This window comes from Monocercomonoides exilis, assembly GCF_001643675.1.
Source record: "Monocercomonoides exilis strain PA203 chromosome Unknown scaffold43-869231, whole genome shotgun sequence".
Taxonomy (NCBI): Eukaryota; Preaxostyla; order Oxymonadida; family Polymastigidae; genus Monocercomonoides; species Monocercomonoides exilis.
The window spans coordinates 721827-739212 of record NW_027150588.1 but is presented as its reverse complement, the minus strand read 5'-3'; the positions used below and the strand labels follow the sequence as shown (position 1 = coordinate 739212).

Genomic DNA, 17386 nt, shown 5'->3' with positions numbered 1-17386 from the left:
TTTTTCCTGAACTTTGATCTGCAGAATTTTCTTCTTCGATATTTTCTAAATCATCATGCAAAATTCTTAGATAAACTCTTTTCTTCTTTGACTTTAATGGAAGAGTATCTTCAATGTTTTCTGTTTTTTCTTCGGCTTCGGAACATTTCGCACTTGTTCGAATAAAGATATCTTCTTTCCACTTTTCTAAGAAATCCTCATTTGTGAGCAGTTTTCCGTAAAAATCAAAACGATTTGAATAAGTGGGCAAAGGAAATGAAGAGTGTTTGGGCAATTTACGTAAAACTGGTCCTGACGATCTGAACAAAACACCACTTGCATCAAATGCATTCTTAATTACTGATGGTGCGAATGCAGAGTGAAGAGCTTGAGGAAGGATGTCCGCCAAAGCCTTTCTGTTGGAAGAAGCTGTTGAAGATTGAGGGATTTCTTTTGATGAATTTAAAACCGATTTAAGAACAGCAAAAACACCTCTATCGAGAGGTTGTGAAATATGTGTTGTGTGAGGAACAAATGTGATGACATCCACATTCGATTCCATAAATTTTCTCCAAATAATAGGGTTTGCACGAGAGCTGTGCGAATCAACGAATAGGAAACATCTCTCTTCAGTCAATTTCATCCTTTTCTTTCTTTCTAATATTTCTGGAAGAAGAACACGCAAAGAGTATCGTTCGAATAAAAAAAAAATTCATCCAACCGTTCGTATTGCACCACACATCAAGCGAAGGAGATAGCAAAAGGTGTTAACTCTACTGGAATATTGGAACTCGTCCAAAGAACAATAGCAGTCAAAGAAAAGCTACCATAGGCTACACCAGCCACAAGTTTCATGTTTTGCACTTTCGAAGGAGAAAGGCAATCGACTAAAGGAAACTTCGAAAATGAAGCAACTTGTTTTTTGGTATCATAAGTTTATTTTAAAATAACTGAGGCAAAAATTAAAAACTTCAGGTTGTTTTTTATAGAAAAAATATATGTTGAAGATGAACTTTTTGTGAAATAAATCAAAAAAATAACTTCATTTTTTAAATAAGCGTGAATTCGCAAAACAAGATAATATAATATCAATGATTCATGTTTTCAGATAGGAAATAAACTGTATTTTGAAATCTGAGAATGTGTAATAAATATATGAGTGAAAAAAAAAATATTAAGAAATATGAAAATATGCTTGAATGTGCATATTTTCACCCATTTATAAACAACAAAAATTGCTTTTTTTCTGAATTTGTGTTTAGCACACAATTCACGTTGAAAATTTTTCCAAAGATTGATAGACAGAAAGAAGTTTTTTATATTGCATATTTCTTTTGGGATTTGTTTTTCGTAATTTTAGTTTCTTTGAAGATGATTAATTTATTCAAAAGGAAATAAGTTGATATTTGTTTTTTTAATGACGATGTTTGATAATTAAAGGTTGAAAATTTTCTCTTTGAAAACAGTTATAACAATTTGGGATAATAAAAGAAAACTCATATGTAATTTACAAACAAAAATTTTAGATTGAAAAAAATAATTTCTAAAAATAATCACACAACTATTTTGCAAGATTAGACTTGATGAATCGATTTCATTGTCTTCTATTTTTGCGATTTCAATTCTGGTTGATTATGAAAGAATGATTATTCTGAAGTCTTGTGTTATTCTTTTTGAAAAGTTGCAAGTGATGAATTTACAAATTTTAAAAAAATGTTTCATATTTCTATCAATTTTCTGTTCTTTCTCATGAAACCTCACAAAAATAGAAATAATAACATAGTCAAGATTTTTTTTTCACGACAGCAAAATTTGGTGAGTGGAAACAGAAATTTGATCGAAATAGGAAATTTTTATTCTTTTTGTAAATTGCACAAAAGGAACTTTTCAAAAAAATATAGAAACCAAAATCTGAAATTTTTCAGTGAGAATTTATAAATAAAAAAAATTAATTAATGATCATTCCCATAATATATATTTGAAATTTTTTGTGAAAAAGAAAGCTGAAGCAGCACAGAAGCGGCTAAAGGAAGCAATGTCTTCATTACGTTACAAGAAATATGAGACAAGATTGGAAAGGATTGCACTCATTGTGAATGATAATGTTGTCAGGCTTGTCGACGGGGTTTAATACGGTGGAATCAGCAAAAAATCTTTGGAGCACACCGTTAAAGCTTTGAAAAAGGCAGACCGATTACAAAAGTAGGGCACCCACCAATTATAAGTTGCGAAAAAGAAAAGCAATTCTTAGAAGAAGTCACAATTGAATCCCTATCTGGGACAAGCCTCACATTACGAAAAGCACGCGATCTGGTTTGCAATTGATATTTAAATTATATATTAATTGGTATTTTGATGGAAAATATAATTAACGATAGTGAAGAAGAAGGAGAAAATGAAGAAAAGAAGAAAAAGACTGCAACTTTAAAGACAGTTTACGCCTTCATAAAGCGCCATCCGGAATTGAAGTCGTCGCTTCCAAAGCAAGTTGATGTCAACAGACTTGCAGAATCTTGTCAGAAAGTCCTAAAGCAGTGGTATTCCGAATTACAAGTATTCCATAAAGAAAATAAATATCCAGAGGAATTAATCTTCAATATTGATGAATCTTCGCTTCGAATTCCGACTTCCACACGCGGCGTTGTTGTTCATCCTGCAGATGAACAAGCTGGGTTCAAAAAGACTGCTGAACAGATGCCGAATGCCACTCTCGTTGCTGGAATCGCTGCTGATGGCTTCTCTCTTCCGTCTGTCGTGCTGTGGCCGAGCGCAAATCTTCCGAAAGAACTTACAACACTGTTGACGCCGTCGCTTGACATTTGGCCAAACACAAACGGCTGGATGGATAAAACGTCATTCAAAAAATACGCCTTAACAGTTCTTCTGTCGGCTATCATCTGCAGAAGAAAGCAAATCCTTAAAGAATTTTATCATTGCCTTTTTCTGCTGTACTCACTTTCATCACGTGCAGATTCGAATGTTTGGAGACGGTTCAAGGAAGCTGTAATTGATGTTGTCTCAGTCGTTCCACATTCAATACACACATCGCAGTCGCTGGACAGAGTTGTATTTGCAGTGTTGAAGTCAGAGCTTTCAAACAATTACAGCTCTCTATCATCCACCTCCTCATCTTCAAAAAGAACAGCTGTTGCAGTTGTATTGCCACAAGCCCTTCAGACAGCATTCACATGATCTGTGATCAAAAAAGCCTTCATTAACAGCGGAGTCCTCAGCAATGGATCTGGATCTGTGGACATGAAGCTTCCTCAGTCTTCTCAATACTTCATTCCTTCTCATTCACATTGTTTCGACTTCTTCGGAAAAGAAATAACAAAAGAAAAGCTTCTTGATGAATGGGATGAATATAATGAAAATCACAAGATGAAAATTGAAGAAATTGAAGAAAAAGAAAAGGAAATTGAAGAAGAAGAATTGCCTTTGGAGAAAAAAGTGAAAAGGAAATTCAGAAAAATAAAGAATGATGACGATGAAACAAGTGATGAATTTGACCCCTTTGAACGTGAAAATGGAAAAAGAAAAGTGAGAAGAGAAATTGATTCGAGTTTTGTATTTTTTTGATGTGTTTTTAACGTTTTTTCATTACATAAAATTTTGGTACCAATAAAGAAAAAAGCACAAAAAAAAAATTCCAATTCTGTTGATCTCTTCATATTCCAAATTTGATATTTTTTTAAAAAAAAAATCATGTTGAATGAAAATCGTGACGAAAGAGTGATTTGAATAAAGTGTTTTGGTTACACCTATTTTCTGCTCTTGCAAAATTACTATCAATCAATTGAGTTTTTTGAATGTTTTTACATTTAAATTTTAAGAACAAAAAAGTTCATCAGAAAAATAAGGGAAAAGAATGGGTTATCAAAAACCCAATTTTGAAAAAAACTCTAATTTCTGTTTTAAGTTTCCATGCTCGACAAGTGCTTGCTGATATCTGCATTCATTTCCATATCCTTTCAATTAGCCGCCAACACAAGAATTGAATATCTTTCAAAAAGTGCCAGCAAGAGGGTTGTTTCCTTTGGCCTTGACGAGATGGATAATGGACCGATTTCAGTAGAAAGAAGTGCTCCGTCCATTGCAGTTGATGAAGATGCAAATTTGAAACACGAAAACGAAATTGCGGAAAAGAACTTCACAAAGCCGGTGTCTTCGACCATCGACACATTTATTGAAATGCACAACAGCACTTTTTGTGCCTCAAAACTCACCTTCTTTCCCACAGGAAGACAGTGTCAGATAGTGACATCTTGTTCGTCTCTTTTTCTGAAGCAGGTTTCTGTGTCATTTGGGGCAAAGGCGATTTCCAGATTTTGTGAAGCAGAAGGCGGACGGATTGAGATCTGCAATTTGAGTTTGCTGTTCCGAACACAAAACCGTTCGATTTCATCGCTTGTTGAGTGGAAAGAAAGTGCAGAGGGCGAAATTGGCTGTGGCAAAGCCTTTTTGTCAGACACTTCGTTTTCGTGCTTGTCGACTCCACCCTTCTTGTCTGTGTTTGGTTCGCTGTCTCTTTTGCACACGTCGATGGAAAACGTGGTGTTTATGAATGCGTCAACAAACATTGCACACAGCAGCACCACTGCTTTCTCAGAAGCAAACCATCTCCAGAAATCTCTTGTCTCCAGCATCTTGCTGGTTGACTGTGACCAATCACTGTTGAGTGTTGATGAGAGTGCAACGAGGCTCGCAAAGTTAGTCGTGTTCAACTCTTCGTTTCTCAGATCGCATGACATTCAAAAGGATCAATGCTTCAACGCTTCACTGCCTTCGTTTTCGAGTGGACAAATAGAGTTCGACAGTTGCAGATTTGAATCATGCACATCAGCGACACGGAATGGAGGCGCACTAAATGTTGGTGGGAGTGCTTCTCTGACACTCAGAAGTTGCACTTTCACAAATTGCTCAATAACTTATTGTGGTACAACTTATCCAAGAGGTGGTGCTGTTCATTATTCTGGAAATGGAAAATGCTTAACTGTCGATTCATTATTCGATTGTTGTTTTTGTGAATGTTCTTCAAAGTCTCCAATTGGTGGTGCATTATCAATTTTTAATAAAGATCCAATTATTATTCATTGCTCTTTTAATAAATGTCATTCACTTTCTGGAGGTGCATTAAATGTCGAATTAAATAACAATGTTGATGTGATAAACTGTTCCTTTAAGAAATGTGAAGCTCAGGACTGTCGAGGATCTATTCATATTATTTTTACAAAAACAAATAACATATTGGATAATTGTTTTTTTCTTCAATCAAAAGCTCTTTCAACATTCGCTGGAACAGTGAATATTGACGGAGATGCAAACAGCACAAATCATATTATATATTGTTTATTTGAAAACAACACATCTTTTGATAATAGAGGTCATGATATAACATTCGGAGGAAACAATTCAGTAAATGCAACAAAAGAATGGATAATATATTCATATTCGACATCAAGTCAGATTGGGCGAGTGTATTGCAACGGAGACAAAGCAGGGTGGCTCCCAGATGTGCCTGCAGTGTACGATCCTCTGAGAGTCGACTCAGATAGGGGAAGTGATGATGCAGGATGTGGGGAGAATGGAGCAGAGTGCAGGACAATCGCGTTTGCGGTGACACAGTGGGTGAGCCACAGACACACAGGGGTTGTGGTGTGCAGCGAGGTGAGTGTGGAGAAGGCTGTGAGCATCTCCGGGCTGGAGATTTGCATAAGCAAAGATGCAGCAATGGAACATGGAACGATTCGGTCGGATGTGGAAAGCGGCTCGCTGTTCAGTGTGGGGAGCGGGAAGCTGGAGTTGGAGGGGTGGACAGTGATTCATGATACAGGAAATTCGAGGGGTTCGTCTCTGTTTGCAGTGGATGGGTATGAGGGTTTGGCGCATGTAAAGAATTGCACGATACAAGCGGACTCTGTGGATTTGTCGTTTCACGAGCCGCTTTTTGTGGCAGGGAGGGGAGAGATTGCTATCGAGGACTGCCAAGTGGAGAATGTGTGTCTGGAAGGGTGCAGTCTGCTGATGTGGAGTGCTGGAGGAAGTGTTTGTGTTCGAGGCGGGAATATAACTCAGATAACGAGAAGAAATGGAAACGGGGCAGTGGCAGAGAAGGCGTTGGAGGCAGGAGAGATGTTTGAGTTTGGGAATGTGACGATGAACGGGTGCAGGTGCAGTGCGGGGGATGGCGGAGCGATTTGGGTGGAGATGGTTGGAGGAAGCTGTGCGAGAATAGGATCAGAAAGTTCAGTCACAGGGATGAAGCAATGCTGGGCAGAACGGAGTGGGGAAGGAGGTTTTGCTGGAGAGAGCAGAGGTGGAGGGATATGTTTGGTGCTGAAGGATGGAGGCGAAGACTTCTGTGTGGCTCGCCCGTTGTTTGAGGAGAACAATGCGGATTGGGGGCGAAATGTGTTTGTCAAATCTCCGGACCTCAAGAAAAGCACTGTTCAAGCACATTTTCCGTTCTATCCAGAGTATTTCTCGGAGCAAGAGATGCAGGGAGAAGATGGAAGAACACCGAATATTGGAATCCCGCTGGTGTATTTCCTGCAGCTGCGAGAAGTGCGAGTGAGTGTGGGAGACGGGGGAGTGGATGTGAGTGCATGTGGATTTGCAAAGTATCAGTGCAAGACGATGGACTATGCATTTGGGCAGCAGGAAGGGATGCATCTGGTGCTGTACAACAAGAGCTACACATGGAGAGAGTGCCTGGTGCTTGATGGAGCAGAGGGATATGACTTGAGCGGGAAAGAAGGGATGTCGGAGGTGAGGATGGTTGGGAACGAGAGTGGGCTGTACGAGATGGTGAAGGTGGGGAGCAGTGTGCAGATATCACTTGTGGCATTTGCCTTGGAGCCTGGACTGAAACAGTCGCAGACTTGTGTGTTTGAAGTCGAAGGGGAAGGGAATGGTGCGCTGACGCTCTCTTCATCGCGGGTGAGCGGCGATGCGGATGTGCTGTCTGTCCCGTTCTGTTTTGTGTGCGTGAGAAAGGGGAAGATGCTGATGAGCAGTGTTGTTGTGGAGCATTTGTGCTTTTTGGTAGAGCCGTTTGTGAGGTGCAGCGGAACGGAGTCTGAAGCGGTGATGATGCAGGCAACGTTCGCTGACACGACAAGCGGGGGAGAAGAAGGGTTGATTGTGCTTCGCGATGGCTCCACGGCAAAAATCAGCAAGAGTGCGTTTGAAAGCAGCAGCGGAAGCAAGCAGCCGATGATTGTTGTGAACAAAGCCAGGAAGACCAATGTGAGCGAGACAAGCGTAGACTGCTCTCTTTCTGGTCAAGGAGATGGGTGTTTCCTTCGCGGAACGCTGGGAGTGGGGTGCGAAATGGCTGTAGATGGAGGAAACATGAGTGGGACATGCCCAAGAGGAAACGGGGGAATGCTGAGACTGGTGCTGGAAGGTGGAAGCAAGCTGCAGATTGGAAGAAGCATGGAGACGATTGTGAGCAAGTGCAAAGCAGTTTTTGCAGCAGGGAGTGGGGGGTGTGGAGGAGGGATGTACTTGGAGACAAATAGCAGTGACGTGGAATTGGGGCTGAATGCAGTGAAGTTTGATGGATGTCAAGCAGACAGGCATGGACACAATCTGTTTTTAACAGCCCCCAACTTCACAGCTTCTGTGACAAAAGCCACACTCGGATTTGTGGCTGACACCACAAATGAAGAGGAGCTTGAGGGATATGAAGGAGGAAACAGCACATATGCAATCCCGTTGGTGCTGTATCTGCGGGACGACCCTGAGCCAGTTATGGTTGGTGGAGATAACAAAAAAGATTTCGACAGATGTGGATATGCTGGACACGGGTGCGAAACGATGGACTTTGTGATGGCTCGGTGGGTGGAGGAAAACGGACTCAACGCATCAATATCAAACACTGTGCCGCTATACTCGGAGGCAAGTCTTGTCAGCGGAGTATTTGTGCTGAACGGCACATCAGTATATTCTCAAATAGACGTGTACGAAAATGCTGCAAAGAAACAGGATGGGATGATAGAGACAAGCTGTGCGACAACATTTACGGGACTGAAGATTACTGGGCCAGCGAGCTTGAACACGAGGTTTTATCTAATATGCACGAAAAGTGGAGTCTTGACATTGAGCTCGTGCGCTCTGAGTGTACGCTCGTCACTCACAGCTGCATATTCCATGATCGCCTGCACAGGAGGGCAGACAACGTTGAATGATGTGACCATCAGGAATGCTGTGTGTGCGTGTGGAGCCATGATTTGGATCACAGGAGAAGGAAGCTGCACCATGGATGAATGCACAATGATGAATGCAAAGGGTTCGGAAGCAACAGATGGATGCGTTGTCTATGCATCATCTGGCACTCTGGAAATAGGAAACACGACATTTTCAGAGGAAGGGGCAGATGACAGATCAGGCAGCGCGAGGCTGGCAGATAAGCTGGGAAAGTGGATGGGAGTGAGGAACTGCACGTTCAGAGGCTTGTCAAGGAACGGAGAAAAAGGATGTGTGCTGTTTGGGATGTTGGATGAAGGGATGGTGCTTGAGCTGAACGATGTGAACATGGAGAACTGCACTGTGAGTGGAGGAAGCGGAGGAGGATGCTTTGTGGAGTTGTCGAAGACAGCAAGACTTCGTGTCGGAGAGAGTGGGAATAGAATGCTGGCTGAAGGATGCCGAGCGCTGGCTGGCGAAGATGGCGGATTGAAGGGATTTGGAGGAGGAATGCTGGTGAAGTGCATTGAAGAGGCAAGTGATATGATAATTGCGGGGGTGAAATTTGGAGAAGGGGAAAAAGCGAACATGGCTGACAAGGGAGGAAACAATGTGTTTGTTTCGTGTGTGAATTTATCAATGGTGGTGAATGAAGGCTCGTTCAACTTTGACTTTTGAAGAAAGTTGAAGAGTCGCCCAGGCTGTGGGATTTGATGGGGATGGAAAATGGAGCAAGAGAGAATCCGATTCCGCTTGTTGTGTTCTTTCGAGAAAGCGCAGGGAATGTGTTTGTTGGAGACAAAGGGTGCGATTATGTATTATGCGGATTTGAGGATTATCCGTGCAGAGGAATTGTGCATGCTGCAGCACTGCGAAAAGGATCGGAAAACGTGGTGGTTACGCTTCTTGCAGACTTTGGGTTTTGCGATTCCATAATTCTGGATGCTCAAGAAATGACCATCAACACCCAAGGCAACAGCCACGAAAGAATGGTCCATGGAGAAGGAGAAGGAGAATCCAACTGGTTGATAGAGACCAAAAAGAACATCACTTTTGAAGATGTCTCATTTGGGATGCCGCCTTCATTTAACTGCCAACGTGAAAGCTTTCTGAAGTGCAGAAAAGACAAACTGGAGCTCAGAAGGTGTTTGGCGAAGGTTGATGCAGACTCAAGGAGGATTGATTATTCATTTGTTAGTGTGGAAGGAGGGATGCTTGTGATGGATGATTTTTCAGCGATGGAGTTGTGTGCTGTGCAACATGGGCTTGTGGATGGAAGAGGGCTGGACTCAAAAGTGGAGCTAAGTGGGGTGAAGTTTGAGGGTGTTTCTGTGGAAGGAGAAAGAGGAGTTGTGTGTGGGCAAAGCTGTGGATTGCTCAGCATGAATGATTCTTGGATGAATTCGTCTGCTCTTGGAGACAGCTGCTTGGTGTGGTTTTGCGGGTGCGAATCCGTTAACATGAAAGGGCTGAGCATCTGGAATGTGTCGAGAACAGCAGGGAGTGGAGGGGCATTCAGTGGAGAAATAGGAGAAGGGTGCAAGTGCGAGATCCGTGGGAGCACATTTGGCAATGTGAGTTGTGGGGAGCATGCTGGAAGGGGAGGGTGCGGAGCTGTGGAGGTGATGAGAAATGGGAAGCTGATTATTGAGGGGTGCGTTTTCGAAAAAAACGGAGTGGACGAAGAAGCAGGGTTTGGGGGAGGGTTATTTGTTCAGTTTGTGGATGTGAGTGCAAAGTACAGCATGAAGCACAACACATTTGCAGAGAACAAAGCAAGCGTGGGGAAAGATGTGTATGTGATTTGCCCGCAGGCGAGAAAGATGCTGTATCAGGAGTTGTGGGAAGGAACAGTCGAAGAGGATGATGAAAAAGAGCGGTTTTGGGTTTATGATGAGAGTTCTGGAGTGGTAATCAACACTTCGATATTAGTTATGCTTTTTCCTGCAGGCGAGGAGATTGTATTTGTTGATGGAACAGTGATAAATTCAGAGGGGTGTGGTCACGAAGAAACACCATGTGGCGATGTGTTGCATGGGTTCAAAGCAATGAACGAAAATCAGACCACAATAAGGATTGTGTCGGGTACATTTTTGGGATCAGTTATTGATCGAGACTCATCGCTCGCAATTGAAGGGGCAAAGGCGATTCACCCAGAGCTGGAGATAAAGCAAAGCGGGCAGCTATGTGTGTCTCATGATAACATATCTCTTACGCTTCGAGGCTTGACTTTCAGATTTGCAACAGAACTTTCGCCAGCATTAACTTCTTCACAATTATCTTCGGCATCTTCTTCTGCGTTGAGTTCTGTCTTTGCCATCAGTTGCGGACGATGCGCAGTGACGGATTGTGCATTTGGAAGAGGAGGCGAAGGAGAAGGAGATGAAGACCAATCAGAGGTGACAAGATGGCTGGTATATGAAACCGGAGGTGCAGTTGAGATGAGTTCTGTTCGGTTTGAAAGTGTTGATTTTTGCAATGAATGCGGGATTGGGCTTTGCCTTGGCGGAGAAATGGTTTGCCAAAACGTCACAATTTCCCACATTGCAACAGATGGCCCGAATATATTTGAAAGCAGAGGCAATGCTCTGGTGGAATTCAGCATGATGAACGTGAGCCATGCAAGAGCAGAGAAAGGGCGATTTGTCACTGTGAAGGAAGGGTCGAGCTTGATGATGGGCGAGGAGTGTGCGCTTGAGGGTTGTGGGCGAAGTTCAGTGAATGGGAGTTTTGCTTGCTGCGAAATGAGCAAGGAAGCAGAGCTGAAGATAGAATCTGGGGCAATGAGTCATTGGGCATGCGACAATGAGAAAGGTTATGGAGGATGCCTGTTCGTCAAGCTGTGTGCCGGGTTTGGTGGAGATTTTTACTTCAAAAATATTCAGTTGAGTGAGAATGATGCCTTTGGGGGGAAGGACATGTTTGTGGAATGTGTAGAACTAAATGCATCGGTGACACAAGAAAGGTTCAGGTTTGAGCTGGCAAGTGGGAGCGACGGGAAGGCTGCTGATCTGAAGGGTATTGATGCAATGCGCTTTCCCTCTCCAGTGGATTTGAGGCTATTTCTTATTCAGGCGCACTGCATGCAGGCTGTTGTGTCCAGCGAAGGGTATGACACTTTGGGCTGCGGGGTGCTGATGCATCCCTGCCAGTCATTTTGGAGAGGCTATTGCAACACGCAGGCAGACGCAGATCCAAAGGAGCTGGCAATACAGGAGGGTGCAACAGTCAGTCGCGGATACGATATGTCTTCATTTGTTGTTGCTTCGTTGCCAGCAGAAGAATACAGCAAACTGCACATTTCACATGATATCCAGGATGGGATATCTGGTGCAGTGTTTTGGAATGCCAAGGCGCTGTTGTTCCGCACAATCATATTCTCATTTCCCCCAACAGCATCATCTGCCGTTCGTTCGATGATTGCTTCGTCGTCTGCAAGCTCTTTGCTGTCGATTATCAACTGCTCCATATCCAAAGCGAGTGACGCTGCAGTTCAATATGTGGCTGTATCAGTCACAGGGGGCGAGCTTGTTATTGAAAGCAGTTCGTACACATCGTCTGGCGAGTATGCTTCTGCTCCCTTTTCTGTTCGTGGCACAATGTGTGCGATAAACAGCTCATTCAGCACGGCTCAAACGAGATCAAGCAAGGAAGGAGGGCTGATGCAAATCAAAACGAGTGGCGGTGATTCGGTAAAGATGGAGGGATGCACACTGGAAGGGTGTGCATGCACTGAAGAGAATGGGAAAGGGGCGCTTTGTATGTTGATGGGAAAGAAGCCGTTCAGTCTAATTGTTTGCTGCTGAAAAGTGTCGATTTTGCAGCGAATCATGCACAAATCGGGGAGCACATGTTTGTTGCGTGCAAAGACCTGAATGCTACAGTGACAAAGTCGAGCTTCATGTTTTCGTTGGATTTTGTCAAGGAAGATGACAATGGGCTGATGGGAAGCGATGCAGTGCATAATGAAACAACGCTTCTGAGGTTTCTTGTGCAGTACAAAGGAAGCACAGTGCACATTGCTCGAGCCGGGTACGACTTGTTGCGATGTGGAGGAGCAGAGGATCCGTGCAGGAGCTGGACTCACGGGGTGAAGCAATTTGAGTCAGAGTCCCCCACAAAAATAGTTGTGATCGATGGAGGCTGCAACTACAAGGAGAATGGGGTGCTTTCGGATTATGAAGTGAAGTCGATTGGGGAGGAAGAAGAGGAGCAATCAAGAGCTGAGCTTTGCGTCGTGCAGGGCGATGACGAACAACATGACGTGTGCATGCGAAATGCAAGGGTGCTTTGTTTTGAAAAGATCTCGTTTGTTGTGGCAGAGGGGTTTTCAAACGAGGAAAACGGGGTGATTGTCAGCGAAGATGGGAACTTGAGGTTGACGAGCTGCGAGGCTTGGATGAACGGCAGAGCTTTGCTGGAAAACAGCGCTTCATTTGTCGTTGTGCTGAGAGGGGCTGTGCTGCTGGAAGGAATGACAGTGAGCCGCTCATCGTTTGGAAGAAGTTTGATGGAAATAGCGTCTCATGTGGATTGTGTGTTGGATTCTGTCAGTGCAGAATTGATAAATGTTGAAGAAGGATGCATAATTAGCATGAGAGATGACGACTCTGAGCAAATGAACAGCAAAAACGCTGGAGCAGGGATTTCATTAAACAAGTGCTCATTCAAGAATATCACAAACAACGGAGAGAGCGGAAGCGTTGTGGTTGTTGGAGGAAGAGGCAGTGGAAGCAAACTTTGCATTAATTCGAGTATGCTTGAAATGTGCACAAGCAGCAATTCGCAGAAAGGAGGGGCAATTCTGTTTCGATTGAGCTCTGGCGGATGCTTGGACGTGAGAGGCTCAACGATTGGGCTGTGCAGCTGTTCGGCACAGAATGGGTGTGGAGGCGGCTTCTATGTTGAGGCTGTGCATGCAGGAAGCCTGAACATGCTTTTTGCTAATATCAAGTTCGACTCGAACATTGCGCATATCGGGAGGGATTTGTTTGTGGAGTGCAACAACATCAGAGAGCAGATCAACGAGACGCAGTTCCAGTTTGATCTGAGAGAATCGAAGTACAACAGTCTGAATGCAATATTTGGAATAGACAGAGCAGAGTTGTGTGTGGAGGCAGTGAATCTGATTGAGTTTATTGTGATATATCAGAATGACACGATCTTCACGAGCTCGGATGATGGATCAGCAAGTGAAGACAGCAAAAACTGTGGAACTCAGGCGCTTCCATGCTTGTCGGTCGGGTATGCAGTCGACCATCTCACATATGACTTTGAAAGCCAGATTGTGGTTGTCGGGGAAGGGTTGATTGGAAAGGAAGTGGACGTGGCAAATGTATCGATACGATCGCGGGGATCAGAGACTGCACTTCTGCGCATTGGTTTGCAACTGGAATGCACACGCCAGTATGTGGTGCTGTGTTCGGAGGCAGTTTTCTTCAGGGGGATTTCGTTTGTTGTTTGTGCAGAGAGCATGCATGGTCATGGATGCTTTGTAGAGTGCAGCCGAGGCACAACACAAATGACAAGGTGCTCGTTTCGAAATGATGCAGAGATGGGCAATTCCACCAAGATAAATGCCATTTTGGTGCAAGTGGAGGCAAGGGGATGTCTGCAACTGGAAAACACAACACTGAGGCAGATATCGTCAGAATGTCCGCTGATAGCATGTGAAGGACAATCAACGCTGCGCTGCACTTCTCTGATCATGGAATCGCTTTTCTGTGCATGTGATGCGATTCTTGTAAAAGAATGCGAATTATTGGGCATGGAAAAAGTCGAGTGCCATGATGTTGTGTGCAGCAGTGGAGCGCTGTTTGCCTTTCAGGGAATAAATGCTGGTGAGAGGAGTGGAAACAGTGAAGAATACTCTCTTTCAATGGGCTCATTTAAAAACATATCAGTCGAGGCAAGAAAGCAAACACTTTTCTGTTTTACGCGCTTAACAAATCTGCGAATGCGAAACATCACTTTTAGCAGATGCTCGGCACTTGTGCAGAATGGCATGTTGCTATCTTCTGATAGATGCCATGAAACAGAAATTGAATACTGCCGCTTTAGCGAGAAAGGAATGGACGACATCGTGGAGTCAAAGACGCCAAGAAGCGAGATATGCAAATGGAATGGATCACTAGTTGCCCTGCAACAGTCTGAGACAATAATAAGAGGCACCACCATATCAGAATCGCCAATCGGGGGATTATTTGTGTCTGGAGGGAATGTGATGATAGATCAAGGGGAGTTTCGGGACAACAATGCAAAGGTGAAAGGATATCCATCTGCACGAAAAAATATAGCATGCGCTGATCGTGGCATGCTGTCAATCGCAAGCCTGAAAGGAGGAGACGGCATGTTGCCAAGCACATCCATGTGGATTGCAAATAGCAATTGTGTGCTTGGTGGAATTGCTTCAGAGCGAGCATCATCATTTTTTATCCCTGTGCTAGAGTCGGTGAAGATGGAAAAAGGAGAAATTACAACAGAGCTCACATTCATCGGAAAGCTTCTTCTTCCGTGCAATCTGACGGTTCAGATAGCTTTTTCAATTGGAAGTGAGTCTCAAATAGAAAAGCAAAATATGAATGAGAGCAACTACAAATCTGAAACTGAGATTCACAGCTGGATATCTTCCACAAAAATAAATGGAGTATCGGAAGAGGTTGAAGTGTCAGTGTGCATTCTGTTTGGAGACGAGAGCATTCGGCGACCAACTGATTCTTTCATCCTGAAGAACAGAAGCGAGCCCAAATCAAATGGAGATGAAAGAATTGTTGAAGGAGGAAACAAAGAAAAATCGATATGGCCAATTGTGGTTGTAATTTTGGCTATTATATTATTGTTTGTAATAATTGTTTCTGTGGTATTTGCAGTGAGATGGAGAAAGCAGAAGAGAAGGACAAAAGAGCTGGAGGTGATTGTGGAAGACACAGTGAAGAAGGATCCGAAAGCGTTTGAGATGGTGACGATGGAGATGTCACCCGAGGAGCAGTGGAGGAGAGCTGAGAGGGAGGCAGAGAAGAAGAATGAAGAGAGGATAAAGAAGAGAGTGTATGAGAAAAGCTTGGGACATTCAGAGTCATCAGAGCATTTGTTGAGTGAGAGTGGCTCAACAGAATACATCTTGGGGAGAGATTCAGACAAGATCCCTCAATGGATGCTTGAGAAGGTTGATGAGGAAGAGACGAGGAAAAGAACACCATCGCCATCCATTTCATCCACCTCAACAACAGACACTTCAGACACAGAATCCACTTTTGTTCGAGGAGAGGATCTGTGTCCAACCACCTCATCCATGTCGAATCTGGTGGATGCAATGGCCTGTTCATCGCCGCATGAGAAGCTCATTGTGGACTTGAGGGATTCGCTGTTCATGCTGCTTCATGGAAGGAATGAGAAGAAAGAGATGGCGATAGGCACTCTGCAAGAGAGGGAGGTCTCTGCTGCTCAGATCCTGTTCTGGGTGGCCAATCTTGCTCTCCACTCATTTGACGAAATGAACAATCCTCTTTCATCTCTTGCCAACCTCAGCCCTCACATCGTGCTGTTTTCTGAGCACATGGTGATCTGCATTGCCCTCCACTCCGACTGCTCCTCAGGCTCAGACACTTCATCCACTTTTTCTTCCACCTCGACAATTGTCACCTCTTCCTCAGATTGCTCAGCCATCAACAAGAAAGGCCAAGGCTCACCACCACCACCTTCATCAGCATTTGAGGATGAGGATGACAACCGGAAAGAGTGTCTGCGGTGGAAGGCGCCAGAGCTGCTGATGAACAAAGATCTGGGAGCCACAAAGAAGACAGTTGTGTTCTCGATTGGGATGATGCTGTGGGAGAGTCTGACGCTGGAGATCCCGTTTGGCGAGTATGAAGCAGAGGTGGCGGGGATGTGGCTGAAAGAAGGAAAGCGGCCGAAGACGGGAGGGCTGGAAGGGAGCAGGCTGGAAGGGCTGGTGAAAGGGTGCTTTTCGCAAGAGGCGAGGGACAGATGCACTCTGACAGATGTGAAGCGGGTGCTAATTGGGTTGTTCCCGGCCGGGACAGTCATGCTCACAGTGACCGATGCGATTGGGCTGGAGGAAGGATCAGGAAGCTACAGGAAATACAGCAGGTTCAGTGGGGAAGGAAGCAACTGAGAAGGCAGAAATTAAAGTGAGCGTGATTTTGACGGATGAGCATAACAATGTTTGAAAATGGAATGACAAAGAAAAGAGAAATGGAAAAAGAAGAGGCTGGTGGAATTGGTCACACAAGATTTCACAGATAGAAGATCCATTGAAGAAGCATTGGAAGCAAATGAATGGATGGATTGCAGTCGTTCCATTTTGTGTGACGAATATGGTGAGATGCCCGTCATCACGCACAATTGCGATATCTGCTTGAATTTATCTGGCTCTCTTTTCTTTTCTTTCTTTTATTTTTTCCTTTATATTTTTTGTTTGTGAAGAAAGGATTTCTTCTACGTGCCTTTTCTTCTATTGGCTGATTCATGGCATTTGCACGCATGTGCCACATACACTCTGCATTTCAGCACATGTCTATTTTTGAGGCATTGGCTTTCTTCCAAGTTGAATTATGTTATTAATAGAATTTTTCATTTCAAAGAAATTCACCAAAAAAATGATTCAAAATCGGGAGAAAAAATCAATCAAGAAAGCACGACTATGCTTCAATAAAATTCTATGTTTTAACTAAATATAAATTCTATTGTTTTTCCTATTAAAAATCAAATAATAATTTTTTCTTTTATTTTTATTTTTATTTTTTATTTGTTAATTCAATGCTTAATTTAATGATGATATTAGAAGCAATATTCCACACTTTTTGGATGTTATTTAATTGTTTGACTGTTAGCATACAAACAAAAGTATTTCTGAAATTGCATTGAAAAAAATTTCCAATTCATTTTAATAAAATTCAACAAGCCAATTTGTGATTATATTTTTTATTAAAAAAACAAGATAGTTATTTGTATTAAAAAATTATTATTAAAATAATTTTTAGTCTGTTCGCGTGTGAAAAAGTTTTCAAAAATAGCAAGCAAAAGTGTTTGTGCACATAATTTTTCGTTGGCACTTCATCAAAAGAAATAATTGTTTATCATCGAAACTTTATTATTTTAATTTCCGAGAGTGTATTGCATAAAAGAAACGGAATAGAAAAATTCACACAAAATTTAGTGAGATTGCGTTCATAATTATTTCAATCTGAAAATCAAT

General features: G+C 43.0%; 3 protein-coding genes across 3 annotated transcripts; 2 read left to right on the top strand and 1 right to left on the bottom strand.

Annotated features, from left to right (window-relative positions):
• Positions 1–2334: 2334 nt before the first annotated feature.
• Positions 2335–3171, top strand: MONOS_5896 (uncharacterized protein; the record flags this gene model as incomplete). The annotated part of the gene is made up of 1 exon (XM_067876083.1): positions 2335–3171. The coding sequence occupies one exon, from the start codon at positions 2335–2337 to the stop codon at positions 3169–3171; it is 837 nt and encodes a 278-aa protein (XP_067722187.1).
• Positions 3172–4229: 1058 nt separating this feature from the next.
• Positions 4230–4730, bottom strand: MONOS_18039 (uncharacterized protein; the record flags this gene model as incomplete). Its single annotated transcript, XM_067871018.1, has 1 exon — positions 4230–4730. One exon carries the CDS (start codon positions 4728–4730, stop codon positions 4230–4232), a length of 501 nt encoding a protein of 166 aa, XP_067722186.1.
• Positions 4731–5087: 357 nt separating this feature from the next.
• Positions 5088–16811, top strand: MONOS_16656 (uncharacterized protein; the record flags this gene model as incomplete). The annotated part of the gene is made up of 4 exons (XM_067869545.1): positions 5088–5107; positions 5361–8794; positions 8854–11890; positions 11980–16811. The coding sequence occupies 4 exons, from the start codon at positions 5088–5090 to the stop codon at positions 16301–16303; spliced, it is 10815 nt and encodes a 3604-aa protein (XP_067722185.1). The 3' UTR covers positions 16304–16811.
• Between the last annotated feature and the right edge of the window lie 575 nt (positions 16812–17386).